The sequence below is a fragment of the Emys orbicularis genome, chromosome 2 (genome assembly GCF_028017835.1).
Source record: "Emys orbicularis isolate rEmyOrb1 chromosome 2, rEmyOrb1.hap1, whole genome shotgun sequence".
In the NCBI taxonomy this organism is placed as follows: Eukaryota; Metazoa; Chordata; order Testudines; family Emydidae; genus Emys; species Emys orbicularis.
In genome coordinates this window covers 71,036,803-71,060,023 of record NC_088684.1, presented here as the reverse complement: position 1 = coordinate 71,060,023, position 23,221 = coordinate 71,036,803, and the positions used below count along the sequence as shown (strand labels likewise).

General features: G+C 42.7%; 1 protein-coding gene across 1 annotated transcript in view; it reads right to left on the bottom strand.

Annotated features, from left to right (window-relative positions):
- Window positions 1–23,221, bottom strand: part of RB1CC1 (RB1 inducible coiled-coil 1) — a 183,621-nt gene that overhangs the window by 35,130 nt on the left and 125,270 nt on the right. The window contains exons 16-18 of the mRNA XM_065397745.1: window positions 7,321–7,480; window positions 4,653–4,761; window positions 4,282–4,519 (exon numbers count right to left, since the gene is read on the bottom strand). Coding sequence (XP_065253817.1) covers window positions 4,282–4,519; window positions 4,653–4,761; window positions 7,321–7,480 — 507 coding nt within the window. The remainder of the gene's footprint in view (window positions 1–4,281; window positions 4,520–4,652; window positions 4,762–7,320; window positions 7,481–23,221) is intronic.

Sequence of the window (23,221 nt, the reverse complement as noted above, 5' to 3'; positions counted from 1 at the left end):
GTGTGTATGTGTTTGAGCGATTTACTCTGTGACTGGGCCAGGGGAGATCTCTGCCTTGTAAATGTACGGCTCTGGGTGGTCTGTGTTCTTTCTGTTCCTGAAAAAGGAGGCAGGGCTGGTCAGCCTGGAGGCTGAAGCTCGGAGTCCTGAGCCACGGCAAAAGCCCTGAGCCGCACTGCAAGCCAGGGCTGAAGCCCTGAGCCCTGGCACCCTGAGCCACCCCGTTCCCCCCTTCTCACGGGGAAGAAGCCCCAAGCCCCCACATCCCCACAGAGCTCCTGAGGTGCCCCCCCTATACCTGTGGGGCAGAAGCCCTCCCCATGGCTGAAGCCCGGAGGCTCCCCCCACTGGGCCATGAAGTTTTATAGTATGTTGGGGAGGGGGTCCTCTGAAAGAAAAAGGTTGAGAATGCCTGCTTATGAACACAGGGCAGTTTCAGAGTAAAGGTCACATTCTCTTTAGCAATGCACAGAAAAAATGTAATCATGATGGAGTCAAATTGCAAATTTTATCCATTGCACATTGGACAAAATATAGATTAATTCATATATTGCATATGAGAGTACAATTTCAATATTTTCAAATAAATACTGGGAATTTCACTGGAAATGATTGAATTCTGCACACTACTTAACACAGTCACTAAACACAAAAGCAAGGATGAAGTACTTTGTTCATTTATCTTGCAAAAGAGAATTTGTTTTAAGAGAAAAATAAGGAAAAAAACCACTACTAAAAGTATGCTAAAGTAAAACTCAAAATCACTCCCAAGGTCGCCACAAATTTTCTTGGAGTTTAGATTCCAATTTCCTGTAAACCTGGTGGTAAAAAGGGTACTGAAAAGGAATAGGAGAGTCTAGTGGCTTTATAGATTAGCTTGAGGAAAGCATTCCAACTATGAAGATGAAGAGTATACAAAGATGCTTATGGGAGGAGTGAACAAGTAGGTGGCCAAGTCTGATATCACTGGTGGAGAGAGGAGGAATAGGCAACTTGATAAAATACAAGCAAAGATAAGCAGGTAAAGGTAGAGTTGTGAAGCGCCTTAATAGGCGAGAACAAGGATTAGACATGATGGAAAAGGGAGAACCACAGAAAGCATTTAAAAAGTACAGGGTGACAGTTGGAAGAATGGTTAAGAAAGATTATTTTAGCAGAGGTGGGAGAGGGAGAAGAGAAGAAATATGGGTAGAAACACAATTACCTCCCTTTTCAACTTCATAGTAGTTTCCCTCCCTGCATGCCCTCCCCCCAAACTTTGAATTAAACTTTAAAGAAAAACAAAACTACTGACTGCTTAAAATGAGTGCTTTTTTTTGAGAAATACTAGTACATTTTCCACCAAATTTGGACCCAACTTTTGGACACTATACTTCATTTCTTATCTAACATGGGAATATGCTCTCCAATAATAGTTTATCAACTGTAGTCACCGTCAGTGAAAGATAACTAAGGCAATCATATGTTGACAGTGTCAAAGATCTACATAATAAAAACTGGTGTTGTTTTGAAGTTTTTTTAAATTACTACTCTCCCATTTTAATGCTAAATTGTAATGTTTAGATAATTCAGAGGAAAACTAGTTGTTAGTGACAACATATTTTTTTTCCCCACCAGTAAAAGCAACTTATTTTAATTACTAACAAAAACAAACTAGTCCTTTTCCCAGTGTTGCATATAAAAATAGATTACTTTGATTTTAATGAAGTATATAGGAAACTGATAAACCATATAGAAAGTGTTCAGGAACGAATATTAGAAATAATTGTAAAATTCAAAACAAACAGTATTTCTTGTCAAAATGAGGAAGATGCAGGAAATCCAGATTCAAGGCTGAAACGGTAACCCTAATTCACTCTGTGCTGAAAGAATCACCCCACTGATGCTAGGGCCTCAGAGGGAACCACTACAACTGCAATTTTTAATAAAGAAAATAAAAATTAAAAAAGAATAATTAGTCATGGAAATGAATGAGAGCTGAGAATTTTAGTCATTTACTGAAATAGACTAACTAATGCCTCTATATTTAGCATTTCTTCAGTTAACTGTGAAATAAGCTGCACTTAAGAGATTTTTCTTTCAAAGCAAATTTTAACAAGAGAGACCATAGCAACTCAGAACAATGTAAAACAATAAATTTTAAAGATTGCAGATACTATTTCAGAAAGGTTGTGGTCCCCAGTTTATGTGGCTTCTGCATAACAAACATTTGCTGTAAATGGTTAAGAACTATCAAATTTTGCGTATCTTTTGTAAGACTACTATAAATAGAAAAATGACAGGATTGAAAGGATTAAAAGGGAAAACTGCTACAATTCCAGGTTCCTGAATTTTTTTCCAATAATGGGGATAAATCTTAACAAGGAGTGTCTTGAACAGGCTCCTTTACGCATTTGCTATTGCCTGGCTTCATCATCTCTCCTAAACACCCAACATGAATGACCATCTCACCTACCACTGGTGATTCAATAACATTCCTATGACAACTACAGCAACTGTTTACATGGAAAAGTAATATGAGCAACATATTTGTGTTTTATATTCTTTTAATGTTATTTAGCAGTTGCAAACAAGGAGCCAGCACCATATACTCAGCCAGTCCTCCACAGACCACCAGAAGGCATCCGCTGGGGTTTTTGTCTGGAATGGCAGGAAAAAGGGGTAATGGCTCCTTTCATGGTCTTGTCCCCCACTCAGGGCTAAGAGATGGGGGAGAAACACCTAAACTAGTGGGGCTCACCTAAGACATTGGCCCCTGTGCATCTGGAGAAGGGTATATGAGCCCTGTTCCTCTGGCCGGAGCCCCCTCTTGCATCCAGTTTAGTAGATCCCACTCCTGGGATTAAGGTAGGACCATGTTTTTCAGTTTGCTATGCGCATTGCTTTATTTGGGATCAGGAAGGAATGTTTCCTTCACTGCCAGAGTGACTGGTACAGGGCATGTTTTTTCCCTTCCTCAGAGCAGTTCAGGGATCCAACAGGCTAAGTCAGAATGTAAGAATCAAGATATCGCAACTTAACAGGTGGCAGGTGTCCAGTGCAGATACTTGCCCCATAAGGGGTTCAGTTCCCTGATAAACCAGAATTATAAGTGGATTTAAGACTATGTCTACACTGGACTAGGTCTATACTGGAGCTGGAGGTGTAATTTCCAGCTAGGGGAGACATACCTGCACTATCTTGAAAAAACTAATTAAAACCACGCTACCAAGTGTGGAGGAGTGGGGGGGATGACAGCAGCCTCCAACCAGGTGGAAATAATTAAGGAAGGAGTGATGACCTGCCCATAAGAGTTATTGCCAAATAGTTCCCAGATGAATTGAAGATGGTAAGAGTTGCAGCCTAATTCAATCGCATCCCTTGCATCTTGTCTGTCTACTTCCTCAGTGTGTGGTACAAAGTGTATATTACTGCTTTTCTACTGCTCAGTTTTAAAACTTTCATCTACCCACTGAAGCCTATTTCGTCCTCACTTTACCATTTTTTAGCCTCTAACTCGGTGGTTCTCAACCTATTTACCATTGTGGGCCGTATATGCAGCTTTCTATGTGTTATGTGGGCCGCATCCACACAATATATATACTACCCATACAGCTAGCAAAAAAAAAAAAAAAAAAGATTAGTATTTGTTATATGACAGCAATACAATTCGAATCGATATAGTACCTTTCATTTCAACACTGGCAAATATATACCAAGAGAATTTTAAATTAGTAAAATAAGTCAAAAAATTCATCATTTACTGTAAGAGTGGCATGGCATGGTGTACTGCCATCCTCACTTCCACGCTGCTGCTGGTTGTGCGGCTGGGCCTCATCCTGCTTAGGGGTGGGGGCTTGGGGACACGGCTGATATCGCTGGGCCTGATCCTGCTGGGGAGCTAATGCTGAGTCCGATCCTGTGCGCCCCATTTTTACTCTACCCCCCCCCGCCCCCAAACTGGTTCTGTGCCTGGGGCAAGTGCCCCTCCCACCCCACCCTAGTTACAGCCCTGAGGATGTCACATGGGCCGCAGCTGTGTGCTGATTGGGCCGTGGGTTGAGAACCACTGCTCTAACTTCTTTCTCTGCTAAGTCACTAAAAAACACATTTCTGATAGCTGGTGACATTTTAACATTTTATACATGCATCTCAAAAAAGGCATTTTGAGCAAGAATATCAGATGAGTAAAAAGAAGTTAATTGAACAGCTCATTGATACACTGAAATATTCAACTATACACTGGTGTAATGATCTAAATATAGTCTACATATTTTAATATAACGCCTCTTATATACTTACTGTACAGCCATCATGCTAGTTTCCATTGCTGAATCCAGCCTTCCTTCATCTGTAATCTCTGAAGCCACTCTTTCTGTTTCAGCTGGGAGATCAGGTGCACAGGCTTCACAAGATTCTGAAGCTGTAGGTAAATAAGCTGATGGAATAAAATTACTGCTTCTCATCTTATTCACTTCTTCAAGTTTTTTCTTCTCTTCAAGTAATCGAGCACGATCTTCAGAAAGTGTTTCAATCAAATCTAGATGATAATAGAAACATGTAAAGATTTTTATTTTAAAAAAAGCAGCTCAGGATATTATAACAATTATTTGGATTGAAACTGAATGTAGACTATTTCAAAATCTATCAGTGTTGACAGAATATTTACTTACCCTTATCCCTTTCTTGCTGTTGGGTTATTGTTTTTAATTTGTCACTAAGATCATTTATTATGTTTTCTTTCTTCATTTTTTCTCTTGTCAGCACGGTGTTAAAATTGGTCTGAAAAATCAGAAATAGCATTAGGTAGAAGTAGTACAGTGTAAATGAAAGCAACACATGTAAGACAGAAAACAAGGAAGAACCCACAGTATTGCCATTTGCAATTTCCCAAACTAAACTGAAAGGCAAGGAAATCAGCTTAAATAAGTACATTTTTGATAAAGGGATACATATACTGGAAATGTTTCCCTGCTTGTTTTAATTGGAGTTCAATTATGAGGGCTTTTGGGTTAGGACTGGTTCTAATTTTGTTTTCTGAGGTGTGGTGTACATTTGTAGTCCTAATAAAATAATCACAAGAAATATATTAGGTGTGAATAAGGCCCTTTGTATTCAAGAATACAATTAAATTAAAACACTGAATCTATACATTTCTGGTTCTTGACAAATCCAGTAACACACTGTTCTCAGAACCAGTTATTCTTTAAGACTAGAGTGGATGCTGTAGGATCTTGTACTAAACCAAGTTATTTACAATTAGAGATAAGCATAATGTGGTATTCATATGACCACATTAAAATATTAATACTTTGAATGAACTTGAAATAGATTTCAGGGCACTGCATGAAGTTTTGGAAGGCAGCAGTATTTCCCAATGCCAAGCAAGTGTTCAGACTAATTAGCACAAATTAGTAAGAGTCCTGACTAATTAGCACAAACTAACAACTTTTAACAAAACAACTGCTAGTCAGTCTCATGCAATTATTTGCCCATGTCACCCTCCTCCATGAATCACTTCATTGGCTTTCCCTTTCTGCACTGTATCAAGTTCAAGCTTCTTGTCTTCACCTTACAGCTTTCCATTCAAATCCCCATCACCAACTAATAACCTAGTAGAGGGGCAACTGGAGGTAGTAATTACATAATAAAAAAAATTAAGAAATGAAACTAGACAGATGTGCGCCAGTCATCACCTTGACTTGTTTAGTAAGCTGTATCCCTTTCCCTCACTAGTCATCATCTATCTGCATACCTTAAAGGTGTAAGCTCTTTGCGGGCAAGGAATTTGTCTTCCCTGTGTCTGTACAGTACATAGCACATTTTGGGTGCTACTATAGATATAATAAAGCAAACTTTATATAGTTCACTACAAACTAAACCAACAAGTAATTTTCTAAGATACTGAACACAGATGAACGAAAACTGCCAAAAAGGTTCAGTGATTGCTATACCAATCAGATACACTTCCAGCATTTTTTACTGCTACAATACATTTTAAACAGGTGGAAAGATGCTACATTTTGTGGGATTTGCAGCATGTGAAAACAAACTGCCCCGAAAAAAATGAAGAGTGGAGATTTTAACAGAATGCCATCAGGGAGATCTTTCCTCAAATGCTCTGCTGCTGATGGGGAAAATGGCATGCTATGTATTGACACACTAAGGTCAGAGAAATCTTATAAAAGTCAACTTATTGTACAGAATGTTATTAATTATCATCTGTTCTATGGCCATGAAATCTTAATTAAAATCCTCTAAAAAGGACACATGGATGGGCAGTGGCATTCTGCACTCCATTCACAGCCTACAATACTGAAAATGAATGTAGATGTCAAACACTTCTATATCCGTTAGTGCTCAGATTATTTGCTGTGTAAGATCTGCTCTGGTTTCAGTATATTTGCAGACCCACATTTTTAGAAAATTTTCATTTGTCCATGAAGTTTCTACCCACTTCTCCTCTTTCTGCCCCTAGCAATTGATGGCTATAGTCCAAAAAGTTGGATGGCTCAAATGACTAGAAATAGTGCTGTGCCTCAGTCCTTGTCCCATACTGATGTTGCTGAAACCGGAAGAGGTGCTCAAGTGGAGCTCCCTTTTCAATCTATTAGTGAGAGGAAGCTGCAAGGCAGGGCGTGCTCCACAAAGAGTCCTTGACTTTGTAACCCTCACTTTCACCCTTGGTCCACCAGAGCCCACATTTGTTCACTTTCTAACCATGCTGCAAAATCAATTGTTTTAAAATACTTTTGAGGATGGTATGAGTCGGAGGATATTTTTATGAGACCAATCTTATTTTGGTGGTTTTGTATTTCAATGTATTGACTAGCATAGGATGGGTGCCTAGAGCGATTTTTATAAAACTACAGTGAAATACAAAGTTGGAGGTTCGAATTGATTCTAAAACTCAGTCTCTACCTGAGCTGGCTGTTTGGGAACAGTCATGTGACAATGAACTGCTTGGTGTTGGAAAGAGTGAGTTTAATATTGCTCAGAGATACTTTGCAGTTAATCAGACGTTATGTTTAATGGAGTTTACCTTGGAACTCAAATTTAGCCCTGTTGGCTGGAGAAGAGTTATGGTAACACGAGCTTATAGAAAAAACAATGACATAGTAACACTTCCCCTAAACTGGACTCCTTTCGCCCAAGTCCCAGAGAACGTGCTTATAAAAGTTCATTACATTCCTGAACCGTGAAATGTAATATAATTTTATATAATATGTTGTCAGATGACAATCTGAATTTAGGAAGTACCAGATGGCAAACTAAAGATAGCAAAAATCAAAAATCTCTAAAATCCCAGAAAGAACATATCAAATTTGATGACTCCTTTACCTGCTGTTCTGCGGTCAGAGACATTCTAAAGTTTTGCATTTCTTCATTCTTTCTTTTCTCTTGCTCTTCAAGTTGCTCCAAAAATTTTATTTTCTCTTCCTCAAGTTTTTCTTGAAGCTCAATAACCAAGCTTGATGCAGCAGATAATTCAATGGAAGGACTTTAAAAGAAAATTTTTAGAATTTAAATATGTATTACAGAAATACAGTTCAAGAACAGATAAACACAAGCAAAGAAAAACCTGATGAGTCCCTGCTCCTTCCTTACTCCAAAGATAGAGCAGTGGATATGCTTGTCCATTAGTCATTGTTCGGCTACATGGACATGGCCTGAAGCCATGAAATATGAAGCAACAGCACTGAAACATGGACACCAAAGCTAAGTGTTTAAGTCTGTAAGCATGAAAGTGCTAAAAATAGGCATTATATTGCTGAAAAGTAACACTAAATTGCAAAGCAAGCTTTGAAGTATAGGAATTAGGTGTCAAAACAAGCAGCAAAGCATTGAGAAATAAGTCTCAAGAGACTGAGGACAGTCACTGAAAGTCCTTAAAGTGCTGAAGTGAGCTATTATTTATTAATAACAGACTGGCTGGAAGCCTGGGACATAAAAGAGACAGCTCCTGAGCATGTTTCATTGATGGTGCTCAAAAGGAACTGACTAAAAGGTTCCAAGGGCAGAAATTCAGCTTTGAGGACTGTGGGCAACTGCCAGTAAGCAGTCTGGTTTACATTCCATATGATTACTGCTGTCCTCAGGGATGAAAAAACTTCAGAAGCTAGGGAAGTCCTGAGAAACTGAAATTCAGGAGTGAGAATCCTGGTGGACTGTATCTTTAGAGATACATGCCTTTCCCACTGCAATCATAGAATGTACCTTTTTAAAAATCTAACTTCCATTATACAGTGACACCTGTCTTAAAAAGCCATTTGAACGAACCAACAAAAACTGACTTCTCAATGAAGATAGTCTTCTAACATAAAAAGGAGTGGAAATTTAATCAAAATGGGGAGATTGAGGCAATCTCTTTAGACAGGTTTTCTAGTCAGGGTGATGGTCTCTTGCACAAGTTTCACAGAATATTTTTACATACTTTTTCAGTGTTTGTGCTGCTGTCAAAACTTGTTGCTTAACAATGCTGTTAGAAATGTACACAGATGTGTTAAAACATCTAAGTTAAACATTCCCTCAAACGGTACAAGCCAGGGATGCAATTCAAAATTTCCTGCCACTCCTAAATAAAGGGTTCATTTATTAAACTCTATTTTTAGATTTCAAGCCAATCACATAACTGTAGGAGCAAAAAAATAGAATAGTAACAATTATGACTGGGATGAGGTAATAGTAATTTATGCCTGAACAGAAGAGCTCACACTATGGGGATAAGTTTTGCAGAATTTATTCTTTTTAAAGACTTCTTAAAACAAAGAACACTAATATAAATGTCTTTTGGCATTGTAACTTAACAGCTGGCACTTTTAAATGTATGGAAATTGGTATGAATACCATCCAGCTACTGTGAAAGGTTGATCTGTCAATCATGACTACTATAAAAGTGGTTGTTACAGCATGCTAGTGGAGCCTCTCTAGTCCTACTTTTAGCAATTATTCATGCAAAGCATGGGAGATGCTACTCATGGAGGAATTAACCTACATTAAATTATAAATGTTTTACAATTTGGCTGATTTTTCTTAATCTTACTGATTTAGGTTACCAGGCAGACAGACTATTTAACTCATTGTTTTTGTCACCTTGTTTTTGATCCACTGTATCACACTGAAAGTTATTTGGTTTTCCCTGTGTGACAACTGAATATTCTTCCTCACTGTTATATAATTAGAGCCCTATTTGAATCACGGGATGATTGTCAAATAATTGTAGCTGAGTTGTGGACAAGACATGGAAAATTGCAGAAAAGTAATAACGGGGACCTTTATTAATTGCAGTAATTTGGAAAAGCCAGGGAAGACCTATTTGTTTAAGAAAAAATTGCTTGAACAATGTAAGCACTCAAATATTATGCTTGCTAATTTTTTTTTGATAACGAGACATTTTGCTGCAACTATATTCCAGTCATTAATGCTCAGGGCGGACAGCCCAAGCCTCAGCCACTGACAGCTCAGATAAATGGGGTTCTACTTTAATAATGGAGGAAAAGTGTGTATTGCATACCTCAAAATATATGCAAAATTGTGGACTGTGCAAAGTAAGCTAATTAAAATCAAAACTGCGATGGAAGCCTGATATTGTGGGATTTGCAGTATCACAAATTAAGTAGGGCTTTATATATAAATTCTAAACTTATCAATGTTCAGAGAATACAACCTAATTGTGACAGACACCGCTGGAGCCCTGCTGCTGCTACTCCAGAGCTGCGGCAGCGAGGCTTGGCCGGCTATTTAAAGGGCTCGGAGCTCTGGCCGCTGTGGGGAGCCCCGGGCCCTTTAAATCACTGTCGGAGCCCTGCCGCCACTACCCCGGGGCTCCGGCAGCGGGGCTCCGGCGGCGCTTTAAAGAGCTTGGAGCTCTGGCCGTTGTGGGGAGCCCCGGGCCCTTTAAATCACCGCTCGAGCCCTGCCGCTGCTACCCCGATATAACGGAGTTTCACCTATAACGCGGTAGGGATTTTTGGCTCCCGAGGACCGCGTTATATCAGGGTAGGATGTAATTCTGAAATACGGAAGTGCACTCAGGTAGCAAATACATGCCCTATGATTAAAGGAGCATTTGGCATCCTCCTTAAGAAGGAGACAAGGATGCTTTCTTAATTTCATATGTACTTTAAAATGAGACAAAGAACAATAAATCATTCAATGGAGCTTACAACTCATTCCCCTAGTTGACGTATATACCAGAATAAATAGAACACCTGGTCAAAAAAGTAAGGATGGGCTTTGTCCAACATATATATGTATGCATGCATACACACAAGTGCTCCAAAATATTATTTAAATGTGAAAAGTGATCGTGCAAAATTATAATCTGATTATGTAGTTTAGACCTTTTTCTTGTCACACCTATGTATCAATTTCCATCATCAATTTTCACTTCCACCATTTGGTAAATGGATGCAGCAATAGGAAAAGGAGGCAGGGGAGCATTTGGTATATTTCCCCTTATTTCTTTTTCGCAGCCACTTAGTTTTGGGGAGGGTTTTCTGTTATTTTTAAAAAGTCAGAAGGAACCAAAAAAACGGGGTACAAGTTCAATTTTTAAAAACTGTTTGGCAGATTGCTTTTAATATCCCTTAAAACATATATACATGTTTACCCTTTGTTCCCAGAAGCCGTTCACATTTCCTCATGAGTTTAAACAAATATAATACAGACACCTCTACCCCGATATAACGTGGTCCTCAGGAGTCAAAAATTTCACCGCGTTATAGGTGAGACCGTGTTATATCGAACTTGCTTTGCCCCCCCGCGCAATTCCTTGTTCCCTGACCGCCCCCTCCAGAGACCCCTGTCCCTAATCACCCCCAGGACCCCACCCCCTACCCAACCCCCCTGCTCCCTGTCCCCTGACTGCTCCAACCCCTATCCACACACCCCGCCCCTGACAGGCACTCACCCACCGGCAGCAGCGGGAAGCAGAGCAATGTGGCCCCAGCCCGCTCCACTCCGCCACCTCCCAGCCGTGGCGCTCTGCTTCCTCCTGCCACTGAGTGTGGGGAGGTTGGGGAAAGGACGCCCCCCGTACTCACCTGCGGAGGGAAGCGGAGCACCGCGGCTGGGAGCTGGCAGAATAGAGCGGGCTGGGGCCGGGCTGCTCCGCTTCCCGCCGCCGGTGAGTGGGGAGAGGTTGGGGAAAGGATGCCCTCCGCACTCACCGGCGGCGGGAAGCGGAGCAATGTGGCCCCAGCCCGCTCCGCTTTCCTTGCCCCAGCCGTGTCGCTGGGGGGTGGGGTGGGAGGGGGGGAAAGGTCCCGCACTCCTCTGTGACGGGAAGCAGAGTGCCGCGTCTGGGAGCTGGCGGAGTGGAGCGGGCTGGGGGCGGGCTGCTCCACTTCCGCCGCTGCCGGTGAGTGCGGGGGGGATCCTTTTCCCCAAGCCCCCTCCCCCGAGCGACACGGCTGGGGCCGGGGCGAGGGAAGCGAAGCAGGCTGCTCCCGGCCCCCCGTTAATCCCCCCGGGCCACTCTGGGACTGCGGGGCCCCCAAAATTGCTCCCCCACAGCTCCTGCCTCCTAGACCCTGCGGGGTGGGGGGGGAGCCCCTGAGACCCTCTGCCCCTTATCCAACCCCTCAGCCCCGGCCCAGCACCCTTAACACGCTGCTCAGAGCAGCATGTCAGAGCTTTACTGCGTTGTATGCGAACCCGTGTTATATCGGGTAGAGGTGTATTTTGCTTAAATGTATGACAGTAAGAAAATTTTCTGTACACAAATTCAAAACAAAGTCATTTTTCCTATTCTTTTCAACCTATAAGTCTATATCTTCTCCACCACCAAAAGCATCCAGTTTCCTGATCCTATTTTCACAGTCCCATAGTTCCTATATGATTTCATATGATTTTCATACTTTTGAAAACCTGTGCTGTCTCCTTGATCTGCATGGTTTTCCCAGATTTCTCTCCTTAAACCTTTATCAACGGTCTCCTGTCCAGCAACTTACCATAATTACAGTCTTCTATTTCCTGAAAAAAAAAAAATCTCAGACATTGCAGCATTGCTGGTTTCCTAGAAGCATGCCAATGTCTAACCTAAGTCATATTTTTCCAAAAAACCAAAACCAATCTGTTGTATGTAATTGATAAAACTAAAATAAGACCCCAGGCCTTAGTTTAATTTCAAGGTACAAGGGTATACATACTATATCTTTCACCCACCCTGTTGTTACACAAGAATTACAATACAACATTTTATAGTCACAGACTGTCTTTGTCTTGCTTTTGTTATGTTTGGTGTTCTGGCTCTGGGCAGTTTTTCTGAATTGGTTCCAGCATTGCCAATCTTATCTTGTGTCCAAATTCTTCGATAGCCTTATCCGGCCTTCAATTTTCCCTTTTTTCTGCTCTAACTCAGAAGTAGTAAGTCCAGGCATGTGGAGAACTGCTACATGTTATGGCCATGCACAGCTTCCTAAAGTTTTTTATCCAATTACTGGCTCTCCTCTCTTTATCTGGACCCAGTCTGAACATCTTTGGATTTGTTCATCCTATTCTGACCCTGTTTTCCTTCCTATGCTGACTTTGTGGTCCATGTAGCCGAGTGTCACACACATTATTCCTGAAATCTTTTGTTTTAATACACAATAAATAACAGTCTCAATTGTTTTAGTACTGTTTTTTCCACGTACAATCAGAGAGAGTGAAGGACAAGAAAGGGGTGCCAGAAAATATTTTAAGGTTTTAGTCAAACCGCACTGGAATTATACCAGTATCATAATAGTATGGAATGAATTCATTTACAAATGACATTTTTGCTAATTTGAAGTAGTTTAACAGTGTAAGAACAAAATTTAATCATACTCCTGGGGGAGTTCTGAGCCACTGCACGCACACAGGAAAAAACAGTTACCTAACTTTTCATAACTGTTGTTCTTCAGGATGTGCTGTTCATGTCCATTCCATTATAGGTGTGTGCACGCCAATGTACACAGTCAGAGATTTTTGCCTTAGCAGTATCCGTAGGGTTGGCTGTAGCACCCCCTTGAGTGCTGCGCTCATGCACTGGTATATTAGGCACTGCCGACCCTATGTCTTCTCAGTTCCTTCTTGCCGATTAATCCGACAGAGGGGTAGGAGGGCAGGTAATGGAATGGACATGAGCAACACATCTCAAAGAATAACAGTTACAATAAGGTAAGTAAGTAACTGTTTTTTCTTCAAGTGTTTGCACTGGACATTAGGAAATTTAGACTTGAAATTAGACGAAGGTTTCTAACCATTAGAGGAGTGAAGTTCTGGAACAGCCTTCCAAGGGAAGTAGTGGGGTCAAAAGACATATCTGGCTTCAAGACTAAGCTTGATAAGTTTATGGAGGGGATGGTATGATGGGATAGCCTAAATTTTGGCAATTAATTGATCTTTGATTATTAGCGGTAAATATGCTCAATGGCCTGTGATGGGATGTTAGATGGGGTGAGATCTGAGTTACTAGAGAATTCTTTCCTGGGTGCTGGCTGGTGAGTCTTGCCCACATACTCAGGGTTTAGCTGATCGCCATATTTGGGATCGGGAAGAAATTTTCTTCCAGGGCAGATTGGCAGAGGCCCTGGAGGTTATTCGCCTTCCTCTGCAGCATGGGGCCCAGGTAACTTGCTGGAGGATTCTCTGCACCTTGAGGTCTTTAAACCACGATTTAAGGACTTCAATAACTCAGACATAGGTTAGGGGTTTGTTACAGGAGTGGGTAGGGGAGATTTTGTGGCCTGCGTTGTGCAGGAGGTCAGACTAGATGATAATGGTCCCTTCTGACCTTAAAGTCTATGAGTCTATGTCGATTCCATTCTAGGTGATGCACAAGCAGTATCCTCAGAGGTGGGCTTGGAGTTCGCAGTCTAGCGGCTTGCAGTACTGCTCTATCAAACCAGCATCGTCCCGGGCCTGCTGAGCAAGTGTGTAATGGGACGTGAACGTGTGGATGGATGACCAGGTGGCCGCTCTACAGATGTTCTGGATAGGCAGTTGGGCTAGGAAAACTGCTGAGGAGGCTTGCATCCTGGTTGAATGGGTGGTTACAATTGCTGGAGGTAGCATCTTTGCCTGCTCGTAGCAGCAGCGAATGCAAGCAATGATCCAAGAAGAAATTATTTGAGCCGATGCAACGAACAATTGCGCCGACTTGCAGAATGGCTTAGTCCTTTCAATGTAGAAGCGCCCTCCTGATGTCTAGACTAGGGAATGCAATCTATGCTCCTCCTCCTATTTATGTGGCTTTGAAAAAAAAGACAGATAAGTAAATGTCTTGGCCTGTACGCAACTGTGAGACCACCTTGGGCAGGAAAGCCGGGTGCAGTCGCAGCTGGACCTTGTAGAAGACCGTATAGAGCAGTTCCAAGGTAAGCGCCCTAATCTCAGAGACCTGGTGGGTGGATGTTATCACAACTAGAAATGCAACCTTCCAGGAAAGGAGAAGGAGAAAGCAGGAAGCTAAAGGCTCGAAGGGAGTCCTGTGAGCCATGACAGCACAAGATTCAGGTTCCATGGCAGAACAGGATCCCCGATGTGCGGGTAGAGGTGCTTGAGGCCCTTTAGGAGCCTGGCAGTCATGTCCTGGGCAAAACCCAACCTACCCTCGAGCGGTGGATGGAAGGCCAAGATAGTGGCCAAGTGGACCTTGATAGATGAAAGGGACAGGCCTTGGAGCTTGAGATGCAGAAGGTAGTCCAGGATCAACTGCAGCGAAGTCTGCTCGGGCCGAATACCTTTATTTGAGGTCCAACAAGTGAACCACTTCCATTTGGCCAGGTAGCTTGCTCTGGTGGAGGGCTTTCTGCTGCCCAACAGGACCTGTTGGACAGCGGCCGAGCATTCTTGCTCCTCCACATTTAACCATGCAGCAGCCAAACCATCAGGTGCAGCGCCGCCATTTTCAGATGCAGAGGACTGCAACATGCCTAACCAGTGTTGGCACGGCCAAGCCGGCACTATGAGAATCACCTTTGCCCTGTCCTGCTTGATTTTCATGAGGACTCTGTAATCAGCGGTACTGAAGGGAAGGTGTACAACAAAACCCCCGACCACAGGAGTAGAAAAGCATCCAACAGGGAGTCTGTCGATCCCCTGAATCGAGCAGAAAACATGTCATTTCCTGTTCTGCCTGGACGCGAACAGATGCACCTGGGGAATTCCCCACCTCTGGAAGATGAAGCTGATCACTTCCAGGTGGAGGGACCATTCATGGCGAGATGAGAAGGTCCTGCTGAGGTGATCTGCCAAAGCATTCCGGGCCCCGGGGGGCCTACGAGATGGGTGCCGTGTTGTATGTATATAGTAGTTCCAGAGACTGAGGGTTTCCTGGCAAAGGGCAGATGATCTGGCTCTGCCCTGCTTGTTGATATAGAACATAGCTGCTGTTTTGTCCATCAGGACCTGGACCACCCTATTTTTTAAGTGAGGTAGGAAGGCTTGTCAGGCCAGGCGAACCGCTCTGAGCTCCCGGACGTTGATGTGTAGGGAACAATCGTACATAACTCGACCAACAACCTTGCATGCTGAGATTGCCCAGGTGGGCTCCGCACCCTAGGTCCGAGGCATCAGAGACACGGGGGTGGAGGACGAGGATGGAGCCACGAAGGGAACTTCCTCCTACACCAATGCAGGACTCTGCCACCAGGTGAGTGATGACAGTACATGATCCGGGACCCTGACCACACAGTCCATACTGTGGTTGTTGGGAGACGTAGACTGATGCCAGCCATGCCTGCAGGGGCCTGTGGTGGAGCCGCGCGTGCCAGACCACATAAGTGCAGGCTGCCATGTGGCCCAACAAGTGCAGGCACGTGTGAGCGGTGGGAAGAGGGTGGGTTTGCATGCACAAGATGAGGTCTGCCATGGCTTGGAACCGAGCCTTGGAGAGGAAGACTCTGGCCTGAGTAGAGTTGAGGACCGCTCCAATGAACTCTATGAATTGTACCGGGATTAAGGTCAACTTTTTCTCATTTATTAACAGCCCCAGGTCGCGACAGGTGGAACAAACCAGATCAAGATGCTGCTGCACCTGATCCTGGGATCAACCCTTTATTAGCCAGTCATTGAGGAACGGGTAAATTTGAACAACACTGGTGCTATGCACTTTGTGAACGCTCCTGGGGCTGACGAGAGACCGAATGGCATGCCGTGAACTGGAAATGGTGCTGGCCCAGCGTAAAATGAAGGAAGCACCTGTGCCCTGATAAAATGGAAATACATGTCCTTCAAGTCGAGGGCAGCGTACCAGTCTCCTGGAGCCAGGGAGGGGATGATGGAGGCCAGGGAGACCATGCGAAACTTCAACTTTTTGAGAGACTTCTTGAGATGACAGGTCCAAAATGGGTCTGTGGCCCCCTTTTGCTTTCAGGATTAGGAAGTAGTGGGAGTAGAACGCCTTTCCTTTCATGTCTTGAGGAACCTCCTCCACCGCCCCCAGGCACAGGAGGTTCTCGACCTCTTGGGACAAGGAGTTACTCATGAGAAGGGTCCCTGAAGAGGGATGGGGAAGGGGGGTGGAGGGAGGATCGGCCATGAACTGTAGGATGTAACCTGAGGATATTACTTCAAGCACCCAAGAGTCCGAGGTCAGCCAAGACCAGGCCGAACAGAATGGGCGGAGGCAGTCGAGGAACGACTGGGAGGGTGGATCCTGAGAGGTGATTGGGGCGTCGTCCTCGAGTGCACCCTCAAAATGACTGCTTCTGGCCTCCTTGGTTCCTGAAAGGGCCAGGCTGAGCAGACGAACGGGAAGATGACGGGCTTCGCCGCTTAGACCCTTTGTCTCTATCCTTTCTCCTGTAGGTGCCTAGCTGGGGAGTCCCCCAGGACCTAGACTACGGAGGTGGAGGAGACAGAGGGCGGAACGGCTTCCTGGCCTGCTGAGTATGGAGGCCCAAGGAGTGGAGGGCGGCATGGAAGCCTTTAAGGCCATGGTGTCTTGAGTCTGTAAGCTGGGAGAAGAACCCCAACCCTTCAAAAGGGAGGCTCTGTATAGTCGCCTCCATCTCCTGGGATAACCCAGAGGACTGCAACCAGGAGCTGCGCTTCATCGCCACTGAAGCCATTTGAAGGTCCCCCTTGCCACCACTGTGGCTTCGTCCTCCAAAGCAGCGAACTCCTTTGCTTGGTCCTGCAGGAGGGCTTGTTTGAATTTGTTAAGGGAGTCCCACAGGTTAAAACTGTACCTGGCCTAAAAGGGTTAGACACACGAAATTGCAGGCCTGCTGTCAAATAAATCTTTCTGCCAAATAAATCCAGTCTCTTGGCATCTTTACTTTTCTGTGTGCCACTGACTTGGCCCTGCCTGTCCTTTTCATTAACAGCAGACATGACCAGTGACACCGCAGGAGTGTGTGTATACAGATATTCGAACCCTTTCGCAGGGATGTAATATTTCTTTTCCGCCTTCTTAGAAGTAGGCGGAATCGAAGACGGGGTCTGCCACAGCGATTTGGCAATCTTAAGGACTCCTGGGTGGACAGGCAGCGTGACCTGGGCTGGAGTGGAGGAGGATATATCGTTAAAGATGTCGTCGGACTCCTCCGCAACCTCCTCAATTTTTAAGTTCAAGTTGGTAGCTACCCTTTTAAGGAGGGCCTGGTGCTCCTTGAAGTCATCGGGGGGGGGGGGGGGCAGGAGGGGAGGGAGAAGATTGCCCATTTGGGAGGGATCTGCCACTGCTTCGTCTGGAAACGACAATGACGATTGCACCACTGGTGGAGGGGAAGGTTCCCCTTCCTTTTCCGGGGACAGCTTCTAAGGTAATGGAGTCCGATGCACTGCCCTCACATCGAATTCGGTACCATGTTCCGACTCCGGTGCCAGCGATGCCAGGGGTGGTTTGTCTGAGGCAGCAAGGGAGGACTGGTGGGAATATGGGACCAGCATTATGGGCACGCCCCATGGGTTCCAGTGCAGCCATTGAGTGGGCTACTGTCCCTGCTGCCATGCCGGCGCTGCAGGGTGCCGCACCGGCTTTGAAGGTCGGCGGCGAATCACCCCTCCTTGGCGAGGGGCTGAACTCCCAGTTTGAGTCCGACCATTGCCCTTCTGGCGACCAGGGTGGAGCCATTGAGGCCTGAGTCTGCCGGATAACCCTGGTCGGCAACCAGCGAGGGCGAGGATCTGTGCCTGCCTGACAAGTGGTACCGGGGGGATGGAGACCTGTGCCGGGACGGGGAGCGATCCCGCCCCATTGGGGACCGACATCTGTGAGACCATCGGGGCGAGGATGACCTGCGCCATGGCGATCTTTGAAGGGAAACTCACTGTGACGGGTTGGATCACAGAACCCCCCCTTGGGAGCTGCCACCTGATGTGCCAAGACTACTTCTACCCCTGCCTTCCCTGCCAGCTCGGGGCCCCAGTACCCTGTCCTGCTGAGCCAGACACTCACGTCTGCTCCAACGAAGACCCAGGGTATGAATTACTTGGTTATTTTCACAAATAAGATGTGCAGAATTTTTAATTTTTTTGGAAGAGAATTGTTCCGAGTATAATCTATAATTGCTTTGCACTCAATTTTAAAATTGCCAAAAAGAAGCTTATTTACTTTTTTAAAAGGTCTTAATGGAATTAAAATGTTCTACATATTAGAAAGACTGTTCCAGGCAGATTCCAGGCCTCCTTGTATCAGCATGTGAAAGAAAAGAATTTTGGCAAGTTTTCCTAGTGGATAGTCCTAAACCTGGGAATATAACTGATGAATAATGTCTGGTCTCTGTCTCCACCTCTGGAAGCAGATGAAAATCCAGTATGAAGATTGTTGAATGTGGACAGGATAGAAAAGTAGATTTAAACTTTTGATTAATAAAATCTGAAGAGTTCTGCTCCATCCATAACTATATATAACACTGATTCCTAATAATTAAGTCCCAAGTCTCTCAAAATTTTAAATATGTGAAGTACAGCCATCAGCTGTGGTAACACAACAATGAACTAAGATGATGTGTGCCAGTCATAAAAAAAAAAGTTTCCTTCAGAAAAAGGGCTTCTCAATGATACTACTGTAGGCTTCCACAGTTCTATCTCAGAGACTTCAATTCTATCACCTGTAATGTCATAAATTCTGACATCCACTCTTCAGAAACATGTCTATTACTGCTAGCACTGGCAGAAGCATGCATCGTAATTAAAAAGCTATTTTCAAATATTGTTACATTTTATTGATGATGATGAGTGCTTCTGATATTGATATTTCAGATTGTTGTGTTTTGTAAAATGACTGGGTTTTATTTTAAGTATGTATTATCTGCAATTTCTCTTTGGTTAAGTCATGGGGCTTATGGTTCATTCTCCTCCTCTTCCTCCCCCTCCATATTCTTAAGTATCTTCATAATTTAGTAGTTTGGCTTTCATGGCATTGTTCTTGTTCTCCTACTTATCTGACTACCACTAAGTGTCTCCCCTAGCAGTCCCTCATATTCCCTTTACCCCCTTTCTGATGGGGTTCAACAAGCCTCTGTCGTAAGTTGATACCTGTTCTTTGTGCATCTTATTTCTATATGACAGTGCGCAGACACAGATTTAACCATTATCTCTGTGCTGACCACTTCCAAATGTGCTTTACTCTTGGCCTCCCTCTTTCTGTCCAGTCCTACATATCATCATGTCTTAAACATACCAATGGAAGGTATGTCATCAGCTCTAACCTTAATATAAATAAAGAATTTGGGTTTAGTCATCTTTCTTCACTTCCTCAATTCTCTATTACTGCTGAGAATTCTACCCTCCATTGCCAACGTTCACAATCTGGAGTCATTCTCCCCACACCTCTAGACCTTTCAAAATCTTCCTGCATCAAGGTCCATATCTTAAAATAATTACTGAAACTTGTCTCCTATTACATACCCTGCCATGCTAGTCATGATGCTCAGTTTCTGTGCATCTCTCCAAGCACTTCTTCCACTCCCATCTCTGTGCCTAGCATATTTTTTATGCAAATTCCTTCTCATTCTCAAACTGCACTTGTGTTATTTTCTTTGCAACCAAAGCAATAGCTGCCTGTGAGCAGAAAAAACTGATTAGCTGCATTTCTCAGTTACTAATGCTGGAATCAACAAGAGAGCTCTTTTAGATTTACAACCTATATTTAAGCAACTGATAATAGGAACCACTGAATTCATTTCCCCCTTTCCTCCTTCTTTCCTTACAGACCTATGTGACCTCATTCATTATCAACTATAATGGTATTTCAAATAAACCTGAGACTCAAAGTGTAACAACAAGTCTAAAACTAATGCAGTTTGAGAAAAAACAACAACTAGATTTGATTACCTTTATTTAAATCAAAATTCCTATCCCTTTATATAAAACAGACAATATGCACTTTTAAAAATCATTGCAACTTTTGTACAAGAGATTAAAAGTTTCAGACTTTACAGTATACTAACTTGTAAATTTGCTTACTCTTTCACTTTTGTTCTTGTACTTTACTCATGCTAAAAGGCTTCAAAACGAAAAAAGTATAAAACTGTTTACCCACTGAGTACATTTCTGTGTCTGAAAGATGAAGCAAGCCACCATTACTTATTGCAGATTTGCCATTGACTTTAATGAGAGTGGAACTGGGCTTAAAGTTGAACATAGTTAAGACTCGTGAAAGCACACAACTCCCTTAATCTAAAAAAGTAATATACCTTTAAATGTTGTACATTATTCTTTGAAAATATGGTTCTTAGATCAACAACATTTAAGTATGCACTACACCTCTACCTCGATATAACGCTGTCCTCGGGAGCCAAAAAATCTTACCGCGTTATAGGTGAAACTGCGTTATATCGAACTTGCTTTGATCCACCGGAGTGCACAGCTCCACCCCCCCGGAGCACTGCTTTACCGCGTTATATCCGAATTCGTGTTATATCGGGTCACGTTATATCGCGGTAGAGGTGTATTTGCAGAGCTAGATTATTAAAAAACATAGCACTTTAGGCCCTACACAAACAAAACAATAGATGTATAATATCATAGCAAATATTGCATACATTGCTTTGTGTACATGCAGAAACTTGGATAAGTGTTGCTTTCCCTTTTTTTCTCCCTTGTACACCTATGCAATTCAGAATGGATGGATTAATGAGCTAGGGACCTATTTGAAATATCTAGACTTCCCTGAACAAGTTTAAATCATGCAATAATTAACTCTTCATTTGTGAAGGGAATTTATTTATTAAAATGCAGTATACAGCGTGGGCATATTTGGGATGAGACCTTACAAACAAGGACCTTTCTGTTTTACATGAACACAAAAGATTCCATTACATGATTCATAATGGGTGGGAGAACTGCTCTATTTGCAAAACTTTCCCCATCCTGGACATTTCTGCAGCATATTCTACACACTGTGTTGCTTTTTTATTCATGGACTAAGAAAACACAGAAAGGGAAAGCTTTACCATGCTGCCTGTTAATGTGCTTCAATGATGTTCTACAGAGACCACCAATAGACATTTGAAGTTAGTTTTAGTATGAAGACTGAATTATCTTTCACCTTTCTAAGATGGCCAACAAGGGTGCAAATTAGAGTTAAATTTTGGAGGGCAATTTTTCTTGTGTGGAGAAAAAACCCTATCCAAGAAGAACTGGAATGGGACAGAATCATTTTACATATGGGCTTCTGTCCAGACATTAGTTGCTTATATTTGTCATTACCCCATAGTCCAGAAATGAACTAGTGATCTTCTAATGAAATTCTCCATATCCTATTAATCTCCTGAGTCATCCAGTCACACAGACGAATCCATTAAAAGAGCTCACCTCTGTGTTTCTGACTACATTAAGGGCGTTTCTACACAAGAAGTTAGTGCACAGCAAATTAAGGTAGAATTTACTGTACACTTGCTAGTTTGTATTAAGTCCCTATGTGGGCACTCTGTGCACTAAAAGTACCTTGGGCGGTTTAGCTTAGTACACTTTAAAGAGTATTAAGCTAAAGCATGCAAAGGCACTTTTAGTGCACAGTAAGAATGTCCACATGGTGAGTTAGTGTGAAATAGCTAGTGCACTGTAAATGTATATCTTATCTTGCTGCTCACTAATTTAGCCATGTAGACAAGTCCTAACACTTCTGGGAAATCTCATATCATAGCAATTTTATTGGTGATATGAGCAGGTGTACACATCCCTCACAACTGCCTTGGAAAGCTTCCTAGTTGTCAATGGTTAATAGCTTTTTCAAGTCCTGTTTTAATGGAAACTTGTCTAATACAGATAGCTTACAGTAAAGTTTGCCAAATAATTTCTATTATAAAGATCCTGTTTTTAATCAATTATAACTTTGCCCAACTAACTGCCTGGGATGAATTTTTCTATGCTGGGTGTCTGCCTCAGGCTGAATATTTTTTTTGGAAAGTTTCAGTTCTCCTAGTTCAGCCATGTCCAAGCGAAATTAGAGATGACACTTTTTTGCTTATATTAATTCCTACAACTATTTCACTGAGAAGCTCTACCACCTCCTTGCTTTGGGAGCAAGAATATGATATTTGGCAGGGTGTCACATTGATATCAAGGATGTTCCTTTTGCCACCCTCGTGAAAATACACCCAAATTTGGCAATGTTATAAGCCTCTGAAAAACTGCTGGTCACTTAATATTCAGTAGAGCAGTGGTTCTCAACCTTTCCAGACTACTTTACCCCTTTCAGCAGTCTGATTTGTCTTGCGTACCTCAAAGTTATACCTCATTTAAAAAGTACTTGCTTACAAAATCAGACATAAAAATACAGAAGTGTCACAGCACATTATTACTGAAAAAAATTGCTTACGTTCTCATTTTACCATATAACTATAAAATGAATCAATCAATTGGAATATAAATATTTCACTTACATTTTAGTGTATAGAATATAGAGTAGAACAAACAAGTAGAATGAAATTTTAATTTGTACTGACTTTGCTAGTGATTTTTATGTAGCTTCTTGTAAAACTAGGCAAATATCTAGATGAACTGATGTACCCCCTGGAAGACTTCTGTGTACCCTCAGGGGTACGCTTACCCCTGGGTGAGAACCACTGTAGTAGAGGATTGTTACCCCTTCAGTAAACATCACCTACTCTGAGCACTGAATGAGGCAGGGGAGCTATGGAAAAAATAGTATGTGATCATGTAATTAAAGACTACCATAGTGTTTAAATGGGCTGAATTAAAGCTGCATTGAATTAAGGAGTACTTGCCTTTCTAAACTTAATCTTTTAATGTAAATTTTTTGTATGTAGTACTGACAATAGTTAGAGATTTCACTATACAAATGATAGTGTCAAAATCAAAC